This window comes from Mesoplodon mirus (assembly GCF_964341445.2).
Source record: "Mesoplodon mirus genome assembly, chromosome: 8".
Taxonomy (NCBI): Eukaryota; Metazoa; Chordata; class Mammalia; order Artiodactyla; family Ziphiidae; genus Mesoplodon; species Mesoplodon mirus.
In genome coordinates, this window is record NC_138984.1 from 6,391,538 (window position 1) to 6,410,837 (window position 19,300).

General features: G+C 43.6%; 1 protein-coding gene across 1 annotated transcript in view; it reads right to left on the reverse strand.

Moving 5' to 3' along the window:
* Positions 1-4,213: 4,213 nt before the first annotated feature.
* TRPM8 (transient receptor potential cation channel subfamily M member 8) overlaps positions 4,214-19,300 on the reverse strand; it is a gene marked incomplete at its 5' end in the record, with an annotated part of 78,702 nt that continues 63,615 nt past the window's right edge. The window contains 4 exons of the mRNA XM_082629895.1: positions 4,214-5,022; positions 7,795-7,887; positions 12,760-12,793; positions 13,871-13,970. Coding sequence (XP_082486021.1) covers positions 7,837-7,887; positions 12,760-12,793; positions 13,871-13,970 — 185 coding nt within the window. The 3' untranslated portion in view covers positions 4,214-5,022; positions 7,795-7,836. The remainder of the gene's footprint in view (positions 5,023-7,794; positions 7,888-12,759; positions 12,794-13,870; positions 13,971-19,300) is intronic.

Here is a 19,300-nt window from a genome sequence, read left to right on the forward strand (position 1 = left end):
TCGGGGCTGCTGGAGGGGGATGGGGCTGGCCAGGGCCCGTGGCCTCGAGAAGTCCCTCTCTAGCACACAGGTGACCCACAGATGTTCTCATCTTCTGCACAGCCAGGAGGTAGAAGAGTTGGGAAGCTCTCTTAGGACAGAGCTGCTCTGGGAGCGGAGGATCAAGGCAGGCTTTCTGAAGAAGGTGATTCCCAAGTTGGGCCCTGATGATAGAGTAAGAGTTCATCAGAAAGAAAGGTGGAAGAGATTTTGAACAAAGGAGCAGCTAAGAGTGGTGACAATAAAGAGTGCTAACCTTCACTGAGCAGCTAGGAAGTGCCAGCCAGGACCTTAGCACCTCTTCAGTTATCTCATTTAATCCTCCCACCCCTCTGAGGGGAAGGAGTCATTTTACAGATGAGTAAATTGAGGCACAGAGAGTTTAAGTAACCTTCCCAAAGTCACACAGCCAGCAAGCAGTGAAACTGGGATTCACAGCAAGGTAAATGTGTCCTGTATTTCCAAACTATGGCACTCCACTGCTACCCATTAGAAGACCCATTAAGGCACACGACAAAAGAGGTGAAAAAGTCCAGGGAGAAGGCAGGACCACATAAGCAGTGTGGCTTTCCTGGGATGCAGAATGCTGGGCAGCCAGTGGTAAGAAATGGGCTGGGAGGAGGACACAGCATTCAGCTCAGAACAGGACAGCCACATGGAGTTTGGGGACAAGGCAGGGAGGTCACATCATGTATCTGCAGAGGCAGATGAGGGGCAGGCTGCCCATGTCATAAGCTCCCTTTTTGGGATTTGGGCAGAAATTAAATGGGGAGCCACTGAAGACTCATGAGCAGGGGACAGGATGCTCCGTGGGGGAGCATCAAGAAGATAACTCTCAGGCAGTGCCGAGAATGAGGAGGAGACATGAGGGCAATGATGGAGACAGGTGTTTGAAGGGTACTGCTGTAGTCCAGCGTGACAGGAGCCCGAGGGTGGCTCCCAGGCATGATGTGGTCCGTAGTCTAGATGACCACGTGTGCTCTGTCTGCTGCCATGATTGCTTCCTGGTTTGTATATTTCTTTCCTGACGATTGGTGCCCTCACAGGGAGGGGCTCCCAAGAACTGCACCCTGTACACCCCTTAACACGCCCCTCCTAGCCTGCACCTTTGTGCTGTGTCCCATCTCCATAAATCTGCCTCAGTTTCCCCCCGAGCAACTTCAGACACCTCAGCCCTGCGTGTGCACATCAATTAGTGACCCGCTTTAGACACTTGGGCCTCACTCTCTACCCCAGGGAACTTCTCAAGGCACTTATCAGTTACAAACACGGAGGAATTCGGGGGAAGCCAATCTCCTGCCTCTGCTGCACAAGCAGGTGCCTCTTGAACCCTTCCGCCCACGCAGGTCTCTCCTGGGTCTGCAACCCACTGCCTTTGCGCTTGGCATGCTGTCTGTCGCGTCAAGTTCCTGTTTCTTAAATCAATGTCCTCGAATGGATTGCAAGACCGTGGAGGGCAGAGCCTCCTTCTCCTTTTTGATTTGTTTTAATTTTTATTTTTTACTTATTTTATTCTGGGTCCCCAGGAAGTGCTCACAGTGGACACTTAGTGACAACACATTGCACATTATGAAAAAATGAGGGAAATTTCTCCTAGTCACACAGAACTTCTGCCGGGGGAAAAAACATTGATTAAAAACATTGAGGCTATAAATGTGTGCGCGTGCAGTCCCAAAGCCCCAGCTTGATCCTAAATGAACTATGGTTCAGAAACATCTGCTGAGGTCTGATGGATGGATGGGGTGGGCCACCGAAGGCTGCTTTTCCCCTCACGATTTTCATCTTCAGGAGAATAAAGTCCCGTCCAGTCCACGCATGCCTGGGATGGGGGTCGGGAAAGGCAGTGGGACGTTTGTCTCCAATATCCAGCTCCAGCTCGGCCAACGGCCTGACTTCTCAGCCTTTTCCTTTTGAGACGGAGGCCATGGGCAGAGGCCGTCTCCATGACAACCACACAGTGCAGTCCCCCACATGGACCAAGAAGGGGAAGGGGTGGCGAGAGGGAGACACACTTCCCCAGTTCTGCCTGGAACCAAGGTGGCTTTGGAGGACCCTGCCCTCAGCAAGGAAACCATGTACGTCAGTCTGGGCCTGAGGCTCCATCACCACATGGGGCTGTGGACAAAAGACACCATGTTGGCCCCAAGACAGATCCTGAGGCCAGAGGAGACCCCTGTAATCTCAGAAACTGCTATGCATGTCTGAGGGTTGGTGACATAGGAGGCTAGCTCCAAGTCACAGAAGCTGGAGACCCTTGGGCTACAGATGGGTGCTTAACCATGGGATCCAAATGTGGCCCTGCTGGCAAGAATCAGAACCACGGGGGACATTCTTCTGCTTGCATTTGCTCAGAATGTTCTAGTCATCTGCTTAGTGAAGTCAGCTCACGTAACTCTGGGAATCAAATCCCCATAGAAATGCATCTGGATGAAGGAAGGAATTGTATTTTTTCACGCTCAGTAGAATGACAAAGGCAACCCATGACATTTCCTCCTGGTTAATTCATTGACCCACTCATTTAAACCAAGCTGTAGGGTTATCAGCAGTGATGTACACGTGCACAGGACACTTTTAGTACCATGTACAAGACAGAGCACCCTTGATGAGAGGTGCATCCAAGACGTGTGCTATTTTCATGAGCTACACCTAAAACAATGAATTGGCCTACACAAAAATCATGGAGAGTCACCATGCAAAAACATCACCCAGACAAGCTGAGCTGGAAACACTGGGCAGTTCCCTCTCCAATACAAGTGAATTCCGAGTATTGTTCAAGTTCTCTGTCATCAGCATCAATGGGAGAATTGCTTTTACTCATGATACTGATGAGCACATGGCCTATTTCTTACACTAACAAAAAAACAGTCAGTGGAAATGTGAATGTAGGGACAAACACAATTAAGGGGATCAGCCAATAGTTATGCTAAGTTTTGTCTTCTGGTAGGTTTTCAATTTAATTTACGGATTTTATTCAAATTCACCACTTGAATTGAAGGTAAGAGGTCAGGACAGTTGCCACTCTCTGCACGGTATGTTCAGTGCCATATACTTTGTTTTTTCCAGTCACCGTGGAGATAACACAAGCCTCTTCTTGGTGGCTTCAGAAAAGGCAGCTCTTCTAGTTGCCATGTTGAAACAAACGTGAAATTCTCTCACCAACAGAGAAAACTTGAAAATTCCTTTCGTTGACAATATTTGTCATTAATTTTATCCCATCTACTTTCAGCATCCAAAACCATGAACTGATCAATCCTGTTACTGAATAAGAATCCCTGTTAGACCATTAACGAGGTCTAAGTAAAAAGACACCTTTTATTTGTGCTCATGCCCTGAAAACATCATGAATATTGTGAGTAGTCATTTTAACTACTTCCCAGACAAAACAGAAAAAGCTTTTTTGGTTCATGCTTTTGTAGTTTTTCTAATTAGATAATCATTTAACAGCTTCCTTCTAAGATTTTCTTCTTTAGCCACTGAGCACACTCTATTCAAAGTGGAAAAACTAATCATGCACATTTAAATGACTTTACATACTTCCAAGCGCATCTCTTTTGGGCAAAAATAACACCACTTCCAGACAAAGCTGGGACTACAAATGTTCAATAATATAATTTTTCCAATTCTATACCAATGCCTTCACCATCTATAATACTGAAATAAGTATATTGGTTTCTTCCTAAACTAAGGATTAGATATAATATTTTATCTTAAGAGTTCTAGGTTCATGTATCTCATATCTTATATCAAGTTAATAATTCCTATTTGCTAAACATTTTTGAAAAAGCCTTGTAAATAGTTTGATAAACAATACATATTCCTGGGAATCTAGCCATGGGAAGTTTTCCCAACTGTGGAAAAAGATGCTGGCACAAAGATGCTCATCCACCTGGCCAAGGAGAACCACCTTCAATGACCAACATAGTGGAAATCATTAGACACTGAACAACATGCAATTGTTAATGTAAAGTTTAAGAAGACTGTGAGTATAAAGAAAATATCTTCGATAAAATATTAACTGAAAAAGTGTATATAAAATTGTATACGTGGTATGATGACATTATGTAAAATTTTAAAAGAGAAATAAAACATGCATAGAAAAAAAAACAGACTTGGAAAAACATCCTGACTTGTTAGCAGTGATTACCTTTAGGTAGTGAGACTATATTTTCTACTTTTCCATGTAGTCTGTGTTTTCTATAATACCCATGAATTTTCTATAATATCCACGAATTATTTTTAATAGGAAAATAATAAATAGGAGGAGAAAGAGGAACACCCAGTGAAAACAAAATCAGATGCACCTCTGAGGATTTCATTTTTAGGTGCCTTTTCACATGGTTAGGAAGGGGATATTTCCTTCAAGTGGAGCTCCTGGTGAGTGTGAGACAGGAAGATGCTGTTTTATCACCTGCTTTAATGAATAAAAGCATAATGAGAAATGAAAATAGTTTCTCCTGAAGAAAGGAGAGTCCTCTTGCTGTAGCATGTTTTTAGAATCTGACCTGACTGGGGAGACTTTTAACAATACGCCAGCTAATTAGTCACACTATACAAAAAAAAAAAAAAAAAAAAAAAGAAATAATGGAGAATCAATCGGAAATAAACAAAATAACAATACAGGAGGAAAATCATGACCAGGTTCCAGTTCCTAGGAGAGATATTCTCTAATATGCATGGGTCAAAGGAGGAAGAGAGAAGGAAACAGGAAGACAGTACAGTTTAAACTATCAACAGCAGGTTCTGGCCACTGAGACTCAGAAAGTAATAGATAGCCTTCAGCGGAAGCAAGTTGTAGGAGATGTTCTTCCTTTACATCCATCTTTCGTGTGAAATCAGTAGCACATTTTATTCTCAGATTGAGCACACTGGGGTGATTAAGACCACTGCTGTGCACCCAGGGGCCTGAACAATTCTCATTTAGACGGGAACAAAACTACTCAGGAGCATCCCTTGAATTTTTTCCATTTAGATGTCTGATACCACCTGTGAAAACAAAGGAAGAGCCCTGTGTTGAGAAGGATTTCCCACTTTCGTTCTCAGGATACGACGTGCTTCAAAATACATTGGTAATATGCTGGTAACGGGTCCAAATGTACTACCAAAAATTGACAGATTGCCTTCTGGTATTGAAGTAATTACAAAACCATTTTTTCTCTTAAAGATGTGAGTTCTGACCAGTTTGCCAGTATGAACAGAATTACTCTGGTTGAATGGTTAAGACTCACCTCAAAGACCCAGAAAGTTTCCAAGTGCTTTATTTGCTGAACGATTTCTGATAAGTAAAGGATGAGTTGATAAGAAAGTTAAGAACCACAATAATTTATCGAAATGAACTAGAATTTAACTGCAGCAAATACAAGAATCAATGGATTATTATGTAGGGATCAAACAATTTCCAGTGTCCTCAGGGAAGTACTCCCCCACCCCCAACCCACCCCCATTCTCAGGGAAGGTATAAGGGTATGAGAAAACAAATAGCTTTCTCTCACCCTGGTTCTTACTTCCTTTCAAATTTAGTGTGGGAGCAAAGAAAATATATACACAAACGTCCCATCCCAAGTTACTGGCTCAAAGGCTGAGTTGAGATGGAAAACCCAGATGGGCAAATTGGCAAAGACCTGTCCCCAGATGTCCACTCCTGCCCTACTTCCACTGGTGCCAGCTCACACCCACTTAAGCTGGCATTCTCTTTCTTTGCCTCCAACCCCAGGAAAGACACACTCACCCATCTAGAGAAAGAAGTATCAGAGAGACACTACAAGAATAATATTTCAGCAACATGTACCAGTGGGGAGAGGTAAGGGAGGAGGGCAACACAGGGGTAAGGGATTAAAGGTACAAACTATTAGGTAGAAAATAAGCTACAAGGATATATTGTACAACACAGTTATTATAAAATAACAATATTTCATAATAACTATAAATAGAGTATAACCTTTAAAAATTGCAAATCACCATACTGTACACCTATATTATATAATATCATACAGCAACTATACTTCAATTTAAAGAATCAAAAAATATATATTTTAGCAGCATGTAGGTGGTTGCCTATAAAATTACATTTTCAGTGAACGTCTTAAGGATATGCTGAACAGATGACATCAAAAAAAGAAAATGGATCTTATATCCAGAAGTAAAAGGTATACCAACAAATTGTACATGCCAAATGCATTGTTTCTAAAGATGCCCACTTGCACATTAAGTAACATCCTTCTCCCGATTCATCTTCATTCACCAATTAATGAACTCTCTATATAGTAATAACAATTTAAGTTTAAGCAAAGAGCAAGTTGCTAAGAAACCAGTCTGTCTGCTCATTTTCCTTATAGTCAACACTTTTGGAAAAAGAAGGAGAGATGAGGAGATTAGAGCTTTAAGAGATGGATGCGTACAGCTCATTTTGAATCTTTTCTAATTATTACACCTCTAAGGGTTTTAAAAATCATTTTAAATTGTTTTGTCTCTTCTTAATTGTCTTTTCTATATTTCAGTTCATTAATCAAACAAAATAAATGCTTCAAAACTCGAATTATAATTTAAAGTATAATATTGTGTTCATGAAACACCATGATGAAAGAGTTGAAATAAATTCTTCCTAAATATACAAGGTTTGTTTTCTTGAGCAGCTTGGGAGACTATACCTGCTTTCACAGAAAATAAATATGCAAATAAATATGCAAATGTAATATGCATCAATCTTGCTCTTACAAAGTCTTCCAGGATAGAGGGCTTGTAACATGATCTATAACTGTCAGAACTCAAGGAAAAGCATTGAGCTACCAGATATACTGAAAGGACCCTAACACAGTTACCCCTATAACACAGTCACCCTGTGAATAGAAATTCTGCAGTGTGAGGATTTATGCAAAGGCAAAAATCAGCGTCTGAGCCTCATCACGGTCTGAGCACAGTACTCTCAGCACTTAGAAGGCAGTCAGTAAACACAAAGGGAAGGGAGGAAAGGAGGGAGGCTTAATTGTTTCCATTCCTTACCATTCACTTTCTCAAAATATTCTAATCAAATGGATCGCTCACTGCTGTTTTCTCCTAGCTTTACAAGTCCCTAACAACATTTTGTTTCAGCATTTGGACAGGTAATGGGAAAACATAATTAAAGCAAATGGTAAGATCATGGAGCAAAGCCTTGGCCTCAATTTTGTCTGTTAACTGAATTACATTTTTATTGTGCAAATGAGCTATTGCTAAAAACCTTGAAAGCCTTACTAAAACATTTCTGGTAGTAAAATGTGATCAACATGCATTTGATGATAGCAAATATTTAAAACAAACTAACCAAAAGAACCCATACATCTGTACATCCCTTATAGCAGTAAACATAAATGATGTATCAGGAGAATGAGGTACATGTCTGAGAAGATACCCATGATCTAGAGTTAAGTAAGAAAAAAAATAATACCAAGTCTTAGAATAGTGTGACCTTGATTCAATTAATGCCAAAAATAGCTGTATAGTTTGGAAGTTTTTTTTTTTTTTTTTAAAGATCCAAAAGGATACTGTAACCTGCTGCTAGCAGAGTTAACCTTAGGCCGGGGAGCAGACAGGGAAAGTAATGTGAGGGCGGCTTCTACCTGTTCTTTTCTCTATACCTCTATTGTTCAAATTTTTTACACCATGCCTTATTTTCAAATCTGATCATATGTGAAAGTAACTGAGAAAATATCATGATTTTTGAATTAGTCTTAAAATACGTAAATTTTCAGAGCAAAACAAAAAGCCATTAAAATTACTTACCTTGCTAGAATTAGATTTTTCTCCATTAGAGTCCATGCAGTTTTATTTGATTTTATTAGCAATCTCTTTCAGAAGACCCTTGAGATCATTAAGCTTGAAAGGGGAAAAAATAAAACTGGTCTTAAGATCAATTTTCCAACTTTAAATTTTAAATTATGACTCTATGGCTTTTCTATGAAATAGATGTAGTATATATAAAATAGCAAGTATGGTTCATGCCTGGAGTATGGCAGGCTCCAGGTGATATTTCAGACTCTGTCCATTACTAACTTTCTGAAATCATATCACAAGCAAATAATCATTAGCACCAATTAGGATTAGCTTTACTCAAATAAAAATCACTAGTGATTCCTACATAGAAAGGATAGATTACAACACAGAGAAGTAATATATAGAAATAAAAATGTTATATGTAACTAATAAAATTATAAGGTATCAATAAAGTTTTGCTTTGATAAAAGTATAATATAATGAAAATAATGTGATACAATACTAATCAAGTTTTTGCAAATAAAGTGTCTCCCCTCACACACACACACACACACACACACACAGACACACACACAAACAGTATAAGTAGCAAAACAATTTAAGTGAAAAGCATGATATAATTACTTTCAATACATGCATATTTCACAAGTTTTTACACAAGATGCATGAAGATCACTTTAAATTACAAGCTATATTTTTACACTTAATAAAAGCTGTAGACATAACGCAATCTCTTCACAGTTGGTTTCCAACTTGCTATATCACTCACTCAAGGAAAACTTTCTGTTTAACTTAGGCTTATTTCCAGTATTAACCTCTTCCTTTAACTCTTTTTTTAAAAAGGACAAAAAGAAACCATAAGGGCTAATGGCTGCCTAAAATAAAGAAGGCATAGTAAGATTCCTACTTACAGACTTCAGGTCAATGTGAATAACTTTGTTTTCTGGTGTAAGAATGAGATGGATAAATTTTTTTTCACTGGAGGGGCTTTGGAGAGAGTTCTGTATTGGTTGACAGTAAAAGGACTTTAGTATGATGTTTAGCAGGGTTTAAGACACCAAGAGCTTGCTCAAGAAACAAGTGGCCAACCCTAAAATTCTCCTTGGATAGAAAGGAGAGACTTCGTGTTGCTCAGAAAAAAAGGGGTAGAGGAAGAGGGAGGGAATAAAAAGGGGAGAGAGGGCAGGGGAGCAGGAGAGAAGCAGGGAGAGAGGCAGTGAAATCCTGTGGGTGGTGGCCCAGGTCTCAGTGTTGTGTGGTTTGAGGTTTCCCTGGGATCTGCCCAAATTCAACTAAAACCTGCAAAAGGCATGGTGTAGGTGGACTTCTTGCAGGAACCAACAAAGGGGTGGAGCGCCACAGCCAGCGAGATGCAGAGGGGGTTGGACCCACAGGCACTCCTCTGAGGAGCCCACAGAGCCCTGGCTCACACGTGTGTGTGGACAGCCCCCAACTGGGACTCCAGTCATCTGTGACCCCCTCGGCACCACGCCCACAACTGCCATGCTCAGGTCCACTGTCCCCACCAGAGGGTCGCCCCGCCGCACCCAGACACGCACTGGCTGGGAGGCCTCCCTGGCCCCTGGGAGTCAGTTCAGCTGCTCCACTACCTGGATCTCCGGCTGACCTCCGACCCAGGTCCCGCTCGCCCCATCCCCTGGCTGCCATCCTGCCTAGGTTCTGCGTGCCCCAGAGCAGGGGCAGTGGCAAGTCTTGCAGAAGCTTGAGCCCAGCCCCAAGGGTACTTTCCATTGGCTCCCTCCTAAGCCACCTTAAGTGAATCCACAAGTAAAACAACTCAACACAACAAACAAAAATAGACTGTTTTCTCTACACACACACTTAGACAAGTCCCTAGCACCTCTATTCCCCAAAGCAAACTGTGTAAGCCCCTCTTATGTGGCCACTCTGACCGCTCAGAGGGATATCTTTGAAAGGAATGTTTCCAGGTGTGTCCCCAGAGGCTTGCCCTGCACGGGAATAAAATCCAACCCTAAAGAGGCCAGCACGTTCCTGCCAAGGACGACCCAGCCTCCCCCTTTCTTCCTACTCAGGGTTCCCCTGATCCATGCCATCCCTCTCTAGCTGCCCAGAACATTCCATGCGTCTCTGGACTCAGGGCCTTCACAGCTGCTGACCCTGCTCCTGGTAATGCAGACATGGGCAATCCGGAACATATGCCTGATAAGGCTAAGAAAAGAGTTATTGCTATTTAATCCTACATAATTCAGCTGGAAAATGCTCCTACACCCAAACCACTTAACAAGGAATCCATTCATGAAATTTGGGGTCCATGTCTTCTTTGATAGCGCTTAGCCCAACGCCTGGCATATGGCAGGTGCTCAGTAAGTATTATGAGCTATGTAGCTTAGGTACTGATGCAGCAGGCAATATATTTAAATATAAATATATGATGTAGAGAAAGTGAATAATCCTATAAGGCTTTATATATATTCTATATTACATACTATAGTCATCAAATATACATACTCAGTGTTAGAATACTATCCCCTATGCTTCCTTTCATGCATTCTAACTTTTTTTTTTTTTTTTTTTTGCGGTACACGGGCCTCTCACTGCCGTGGCCTCTCCCGTTGCAGAGCACAGGCTCCGGACGCGCAGGCTCAGCGACCATGGCTCACGGGCCCAGCCGCTCCGTGGCACGTGGGATCTTCCCAGACCAGGGCACGAAGCTGTGTCCCCTACATCGGCAGGTGAACTCTCAACCACTGTGCCACCAGGGAAGCCCCATTCTAACATTTAAAGATTTTTTTTAAATATCCAGCACTTTTCTTTCCCCTATTCACTCATTATAATCATGATATACATCCTGGCATGATTGCTTATGTCCAGATATTCAACTCTAAGAACGTAGGAGTCTTCCCAGCCCTTCAATTAAAAATCAGTACCAGTACAACATCAGAAGGAGAGCAGCTGTAACAAGGTATACTCCTGCGTGATGGCGTGTCTCCAAAGATGGCTGCCACGTTTCTCCCTGTCCACGTGTCACTCCCACATCAAGAGGTGGAACGTGAACAGGTAGAGTCTACTGCTCCCCCTCCTGGATCCCAGCCAGCCTGGGGCTGCTTTAATCAATAGATGCTGGTGGACGTGATGTCATGCCAGGTCCAGGTCTCACCTTTAGGAGCACTGGCGGCTTCTGTTTCTTCACACTTGGAAGCCAGTCCCTATGGGAAAAGGGGAACTGCCCCGAGACCCCCAAGCCTCATGGATCAGAGATCACGTGGAAGAGAGAGGCCATGAGGAGGAGCACTGAGGTGCCAGATCCTGGCCTCACCGCCAGCTAAATCCAGCCCCGTAAACCCAGCTGAGACCACATGAAGCAGAAGAACTGCCAGGCTGAGCCCTTCCCAAACCCCTGACCCAGAAAAGCAAGAGTGAAATAAAATGGTTGTTTGAAGCCACTAAAAGGTGGGGGTGTAGGGGCTTCCCTGGTGGCGCAGTGGTTGAGAGTCCGCCTGCCGATGCAGGGGACACAGGTTCGTGCCCCAGTCTGGGAGGATCCCACATGCCGTGGAGCGGCTTGGCCCGTGAGCCATGGCCGCTGAGCCTGCGCGTCTGGAGCCTGTGCTCCGCAACGGGAGAGGCCACAGCAGTGAGAGGCCCACGTACCGCAAAAAAAAAAAAAAAAAAAAAATGTGGGGCTGTTTGTTGCACAGCAATAGGGAACTAAAGCAAACTGTGATGGAAACATTCGACTGTCAGCACAGAATGTGCCATCACCCTGAATGGCTGAGTCCAATATATGGAGCAAGCAGCTCCAGGGGAGGGAAGGAGAGGAAGGAAGAGAAGAGGGAAGGCGGGGGCGGGGGCTGGGGTAAGTAGGAAGGTCCCAGGCATCAGCCCACCGTCCTGCACAAGGCCAGAGTTCAGGAAGGGAGGCCCATGGAAACACGGCCTCAGATCTTTTAAATGCTGCTGGTAACTAACACATAAATACATATACGAGAAATTGTGAACCGAATAAATGATCATCTTATAGCTCTGAGAAGAGCACCTTTTGTTCATTTATTCAATGTTCCTTGAGACCTTACTATAGGCAAGGAATCGGGCGCTGGAGACCCTGCCGCCCCTGATGGGGTATCGTCAAGCTGTGGAACCACACAGCCCTGGGGAGGGTATGTGACTGTGTCACCCAGGACGCCATCGCCAAAATGCCATGGATATCACCTTCTCTTCAGAGCCTAACAGGGAGCCGACATTTATGAATCGATTGTCACTTCTGCTGAACCAAATCATAATTTCCAGCTACCCAGCTCAGGGTGGAGGTAGGCATACTCTCTCTCTACGTCTAATTCACGTGCGTACTCTTGCAGTCGCAATTCAAATGAAGTGGATGACAAATTAGAGCGGCAGCAAAGACTGGCATAGAGTCTCTAGGCTCCCACCCTGCTTTTCTGAGCCTTTCTGGTGCTCCCTGTCACTGCAAGCATCTTACACCTGAGAGAAAAAGAAAGGAGGGGTCCTGGGGTAGACAGAGACAGTCGTGGAAATGGGACTTCAGGACTATTCCTGTGGGGGCTGGGAGCATCGGAGAAGCAATTCCATTCCAGCGCCCCGACTGTATGCAGTGAATAAAGAAACCTGAGTATAGAACAGGGTCACATCCATTTTTTTTAAACAATTAACTTCATCTATTTTTGGACACTGGCCTCTAGCTGAAAGCTCAAAGATAATGGAGATTTAAAAAATTAATTCCCGGGCCTCCCTGGTGGCGCAGTGGTTGAGAGTCCGCCTGCCGATGCAGGGGATACGGGTTCGTGCCCCGGTCTGGGAGGATCCCATATGCCGCGGAGCGGCTGGGCCCGTGAGCCATGGCCGCTGGGCCTGCGCATCCGGAGCCTGTGCTCCGCAACGGGAGAGGCCACAACAGTGAGAGGCCCGCATACCGCAAAAAGAAAAAAAAAAAAAAAAAAAAAAAAATTAATTCCCAAACTATAAACAGAACTATACCTTTGTATCCAGCTGTCTAAAATGATGCCTCATTCTTCAAGGAAGTTAAAAAAAAGAGAGAGAGCGAGGACAGAGAGAGAGAGAGAGAAACAAAAAAGGCTATTAGGCTCCATTTTGCAGTCTTTTAAAGAACAAAATACAGATCATTTTCATCTTCAACTAAATCAACGTCATCTGCTTTTACCATTTTTACTTTCTTCCTAATACCCAAGCGAAGCAGAATTCCACTCTCACCCCAGATGGAAGGACAGCAAATAGATGCTACCTTTGTTGATGGGGGGGTGGAAGATGACCTGTAAGGTCCGTCCTTCCAAAACTAAGATCTCCGCATCTAGGGATGGAGGAGAATGGAGGGCATCTGCTTTGTTACTCAAAGAGCAAAAGTATGCCTCCCATCCCCTGCTCGCAATAGCTGTGTTGAACCTAACAAAGGGATTAGTTGTTCTTATGTTTACGCTTTCTTTGTTAGACTGAATTCTGAGGTGTGTTTGGAGCTCTCTGTAAGAGTGACTCCACTTTAAATATGAAGGGCACGCCCCTGGATGCCCTGCATCCCACATTCCTCATGGACCACCTAGGGAGTCAGTGACTTAGCTAGTTCTATGGGATGTTTACAACAACTCCATGCGACTCATAAAGGGCGTTCAGAACTTCTCAGGGACCACTGTCTGTAGGAGATCAACCAAAGGGTTTTGCCATCTTCTAATCTCTTGCTTCTTCCTCACAGAGATATATGTGCAGACCCTACAAGGTAACTTCTGTTCCCCACAATCCTTGGGTCTTCCTAGAATCCACCTCGGCAGCAGTGGCACAGGGACCCACGCTCTTGTCACCTGGGCCCACAGCCCTGCCCTGCAGGCTCCAAATCCCTCTTTCTGCCCTTCAATCAGAAGGACAATCAGATGGCAGGTGGGTGGGTTTTGGCCTTCCTGAAAGGCTGACACACCCTTTTGTGTTTGTCACCTTCAGTTGCCTGAGCCATATCCTTTTGGTGCCATTCCTCTCTGCTGCAAATTCTCTTTACAGAGTTTGCTCAGATAAGCTGCCTGTGTTCTGCCGGCTTCTGTACACAAGGGGAGGCTCTCAAAGCAGGAATAAATGACTGACATACTCCTCTGATGTGTCGTTGGCTTTTGTGTTGATCTTGACAAGGTAATTTTCTTTCATGACACCCTCCCATGCCAGAGTCATGTTGTCTTCATTCTTGAAACCTTGAATAATGAGACAAAGAAAAACATTCAAATTGTTTCATTTGCCCCCTTTCCCTCCTAAATCAATACCTGCTAGGCATTTTGCCATATACTCTGGAACCAAGAGAATTAGATTTGTCCTGCACAGGCTTATCTGATTAATGCTACTTACTAGTGAGAGCAGCAGACCGATGGAAAATCAATGAATGTCTTGGTAACAGTGAGGAATGGGAGCTTGCATGAAATAGGAACGCAATCTTCATTCCAACTAGAGATCCATCCACAGCCTGTCTGTGTGTCTTGTGACTTAACAAAACCATTTCCCTAGTGAATTTGGTTCTCACATTTCTTATGTGCTCCTGTTCCATTTTGATGACATCAAAATACTACTCTTATCATTCAGTTAGATACTTACTGATGGATTGTCTATTCTCAACCTAACACAGGGGTAGAAAGTTTGGAGGAGAGGAAAATCATCCCTGGACATCATTCCTACCCTCTTGAAATAGGCAGTCTGGGTGTAGACCTCAAGGATAATTCTGATGTTTAGTTTTTTCCTCTCACCTAAGCCAGGTGTGCTGCAAAATTAGCCTGGGGAATGTTCCAGCAAGATTTTTCGTTCAATTTTTTTTTTTACAGAGTCTTAACCTTTCAGATGGCAAGCAAACAAAGGAACAAATCAACCTGTCACCTGTATTTCAGGTACTGGTGCAATGGACAGCAATCCTCCATATGAATTCACGGGGAAAGAAAAGCACATATGTTCATGCAAGTGTCCACTTGGAATAAATGTATCTCATGTTTACTTTTAAATGTGTTCATCTACATGTTAGAGTTTAGGAACTGTTTTAAGATCTTCCTAGATATAGAAAGAATTAATTGGGAGTCAAAGACATACGAAAGTGGCAGGATTGAAGCAACTCCTATATAGCAAATAAAGATTTATTTTTAAATGGTGGTTATTCACTTTAGAAAATAATTCCTAACGGAATTTCTTTCAAGTAGATTTTTCCTAGCAAAGTCATCTCCAATGTCTTTTCCTCAAACTAAATGTATGTAGAAGCCCGATAGGAGTACTTAATAATCAATGGAAAGGATAGATGCTCCTGAATTCAGGTGGCTAAAGAGCAAGAATGACCAATGACCAAATGTCCAACCTCTCTCACTGTCAAGGAAATGCTGATTGAAACGATAACATAGCATTGTCACAACCAAACGGGAAAATTAGCAGAGTCTAAAATAATGACTGTACCTTCTGTTGGAGAAGATGTAAACAAACAGGTTTCCCAAATAATGGGAAAATCTGTAAATTGTTACAGCCTCAGGGAATGAGGGATAGGAAGGGGGGCAGACATATCAAAAGTACATACAATGTATCTAGAAATTTCTCTTCTAGAAAGAACTCAAAGGAAAATATCACTGATATGCTCAAAAATGAATACATAAAACTGTTTCTCATAGTGTTATATAATAACAAAAGAGGAGAAACAATCTACGTGTTTAACAAGGGATTGGTTAAATTGAGTATGGTAGGGCTTCCCTGGTGGCACAGTGGTTGAGAATTGGCCTGCCGATGCAGGGGACACGGGTTCGTGCCCCGGTCCGGGAAGATCCCACATGCCGCGGAGCGGCTGGGCCTGTGAGCCATGGCCGCTGAGCCTGCGCTTCCGGAGCCTGTGCTCCGCAACGGGAGAGGCCACAACGGTGAGAGGCCCGCGTACGGAAAAAAAAAAAAAAAAAAAAAATAGTATGGTATACCTATAGGCTGGAATATTCCACAGTTAAAAATTGTCATAAAGATGTATATTTATGGCCATGGGAGATGTTCTCTGGGAGATTATTAGTTAAATGAACAAATTAGATTTTTTTTTTCTTTTTTTTGCGGTACGCAGGCCTCTCACTGTTGTGGCCTCTCCCATTGTGGAGCACAGGCTCCAGACGCGCAGGCCCAGCGGCTCATGGGCCCAGCCGCTCCACGGCATGTGGGATCTTCCCGGACCGGGGCACGAACCCGTGTCCCCCGCATCAGCAGGCGGACTCCCAACCACTGCGCCACCAGGGAAGCCCAACAAATTAGATTTTGAATGTGTATGCACAGAGCAATCAAATTATCATACACCCACGCAAGAACAATAGAATCAATACCGATATGTTATCAATATTTATCTCTGGATGGTGGGTTACATCTGCTCTTGCTCTTTCTTAATTGTGCTCTTCTGTGTTTTTTGAACATTTTATAAATGAGCTTGGATTACTTTTTCAATCATGAAAAACAGCAAATTTTATAAAAATGCAATGACTGGGTAGCATATGTTTTACTATTACTTGAAGATGTCACCAAAAAAGTACCAAAAATGGCAGTTTGGATTCTATCTTTTCTGAAAGTTATTTGAAAAATCTTGCATTTTCCTCTAAAGAAGAGCAATTTTAAGCTTAAACCCCATGATTGTCCTATCACTGGTGGCAAATGCAAAGTAAAGGTAGGAAATGAATTACCATGAGGAGATTCGACAACCACAGGATGCTGTGGTTCCGGAATTAGGCATCCCTAAGGAGAAACAAATGAGCAGGTGGTGACCAGGTTCCCCCAGAAGTCTCCAGGGAGTAAACTGGGGCTCTTGGCTCCCTGTCTTCTGTCATCACTGCCCAGTGGCTAAAGGATCCTGCCCTGTGGTCTCCCATTCTCCTTATTTCTTTATTCCTTCCTGAGACTAAGAACTATTAGAAGAGAACATCCATGGCTCATTGTCTGTTTCTCCAATTGTTGTGAAAGCATCACTTTCCCAGGGGCCTATCAGGGACACAGGTGCAGATTAACACAGCTCATTTCTGACCTGTTTGCTTTCTCTAGTTGAAGCTCTTGTCCACTTGCTGGCCAGATTGGGGGATTTGTTTTCATTTTTATGTTCTTTCTTGTACTTAATCATTAAATAAGTTTCGGGGGAATGGAATGCATTTTGTTCTGCCTTCTCAACCCATCCTGAATCTGGAGGACTGATTTGTCCTTACCTATAACACCGAGTTTCCTGGTTCCATTGATCCTGGGCTGAACACAATGTACCTTTGGAGAGTGGACCTTCATCCCATACGGCCCCGCTACCTACCCACCCCCACCTGGAATCCCACTAGTGACAGGGAATTCACTACCTCACAGGGTATCACATCATTTCCAGATAGCACTAGTTGTTAGACATTGCTTTGCCTTTATATTGCGTCAAATCTTCCTCCCCACCACTTTTATCCATCGTTTGTTTTTGTTCTCTGGAACGATTCAGGAAGAAGTATGAAACGTTTTGCCAGAGCCTCTAGTCAGCAATATATTTCCAAAATTTACTTTGCATTTGCCTCCAAATCTGTGGCATGGATTGGTCCCCTGAGCTCTCCCTCAGGTTCTATAGACACTTATCCATGACATGGCTTCAAAATGGACTCAGGGCTTCCCTGGTGGCGCAGTGGTTGAGAGTCTGCCTGCCGATGCAGGGGACGCGGGTTCGTGCCCCGGTCTAGGAAGATCCCACAGGCCGTGGAGCGGCTGGGCCCGTGAGCCATGGCCACTGAGTCTGCACGTCCAGAGCCTGTGCTCCGCAATGGGAGAGGCCACAACGGTGAGAGGCCCGCGTTCCGCAAAAAAAAAAAAAAACGGACTCAAAGATAGTTCTGAGACACTTCATTACGCACCTCTGATCTTTGGGTGTGGCCTTTGAGTACAAATTCCAGGTCTCAACTTTCAATTCCCATCCCAGATATAAAGACTTTTCATTCTTTTAGTTAGAAATGACTCACTTTGTCCTCCATGGCAAAATGATGAGGGGAAAGACAGCAACTTATCCAAATTGTCAAAACACCTTTCTTCATTAGGAAAGGCATTTACATATGTGTGATAGCTAATGACATTCCCCAAAGTGACATTTAATGTCTTGAAATAATGCTGTTAAAAGAGTTGATGATGAGGATTCTTTGAACTGTGACACGAGATGGGGGTTGTTGGTACCTTTACATTCTGAAAGCCAGACTTTAGGAGATCATGGCTCCAGGGATAACACAGAAGTAAGTTATGACTAACATTTAAGGTCATATTCCTGAGTATCTTTCCTCCATTTTTCTGTGTAGTTAAGGAATCCCACAAAAAATGATGGTTCTTGGCAAGTTAAATTTTTCTTAATTACCACCAATTATCATGTCTAGGTTAGTAAAATTCGTATTTTTACTTTCTGAATCATCAAAATATTGGGGATACACTAAAGGGACAGGAATGATTGGCCCAATACAGAACATGAATCCCATGATGGTAGTCATTGACCATTTTATCAGGTGCAATAAAGAAAAGACCATAGGGCAACACATAAACACACACCCAGCAGTCCCAGGGAGACACAGCACAGTAAACAGTAGGAACAAGGCACAGACAAAGCAGACAAGCTCTAACGCATCCTGACAAAAATCAGTAAGCTGGAGACAAGACCAGCTTAATGGTATTCCTTTAATTGTTTGTACTGGATTCTCCCTTAGATTATCCCTTTCCCAAATTGCCCCCAACACCCAGTTTTTTGCTATTTAACAGAGACTTTTCTTTTTACCCATAGTGATCAATTCGGGGGACACATCTCAAGATCCTGCCCCACTCTCCAAACCCTAAATTGACTGCTCTTCCCCAAGTCAGGAGAACGAACGTCAGGATCTGAGAAGCATCATTTTACATAGTGATCTGAGGGTGTCTGCTACTGGCCCTGGGAGTTTCTTTGTTCACTTCCATCTTGAGGGAAATAAGTTCAATCAGCAAAAGGGTGTTTCATGATTTATGTTACCATTTCTTGTACTATCGTGTCTTCTGTCTGCATTTTTTCCTTCCCCTGGGACTCAGGATGTATACTGTGACACAGCAGGCAGAGGATGGGAGGCAGGAGACTGTGTGGGGCTAGAATCTGGCTGTGGGACACGGACCAGGGTCTTTCATTAGTCTCCCTGCAACCCTTGGCCCCCCGGACCCCTCCCACCTGTCCTCTGACCTCTGTAACTTCCCTCTCTGACCTCTCCTCACTCACTGGGCCCCTCCCAGCATCTATGCCTTTGCCTGGCTAATTCCAACTCATCCTCTAGGTCTCAGTTTCAATATCCCCTTCCTCCAGGAAGCCTCCCCTGACTCACTCTAGTCTGGGGTGTAAGTGTCCACAATGTAGCTATCATGGCACCCTGCACATTCTCTAAATTCATGCTTCCTACACTTCTCTATTAAGACTTTCTCGTTTTCTTTCTTCTCCTGAGATTATGAGCCCTGTTTGAGGGCAAGGTTAGCCGCTAGCACCATTTCCACAGCGCCTGGCTGCCGCATGGTGGGCGCCTGACGCATATTT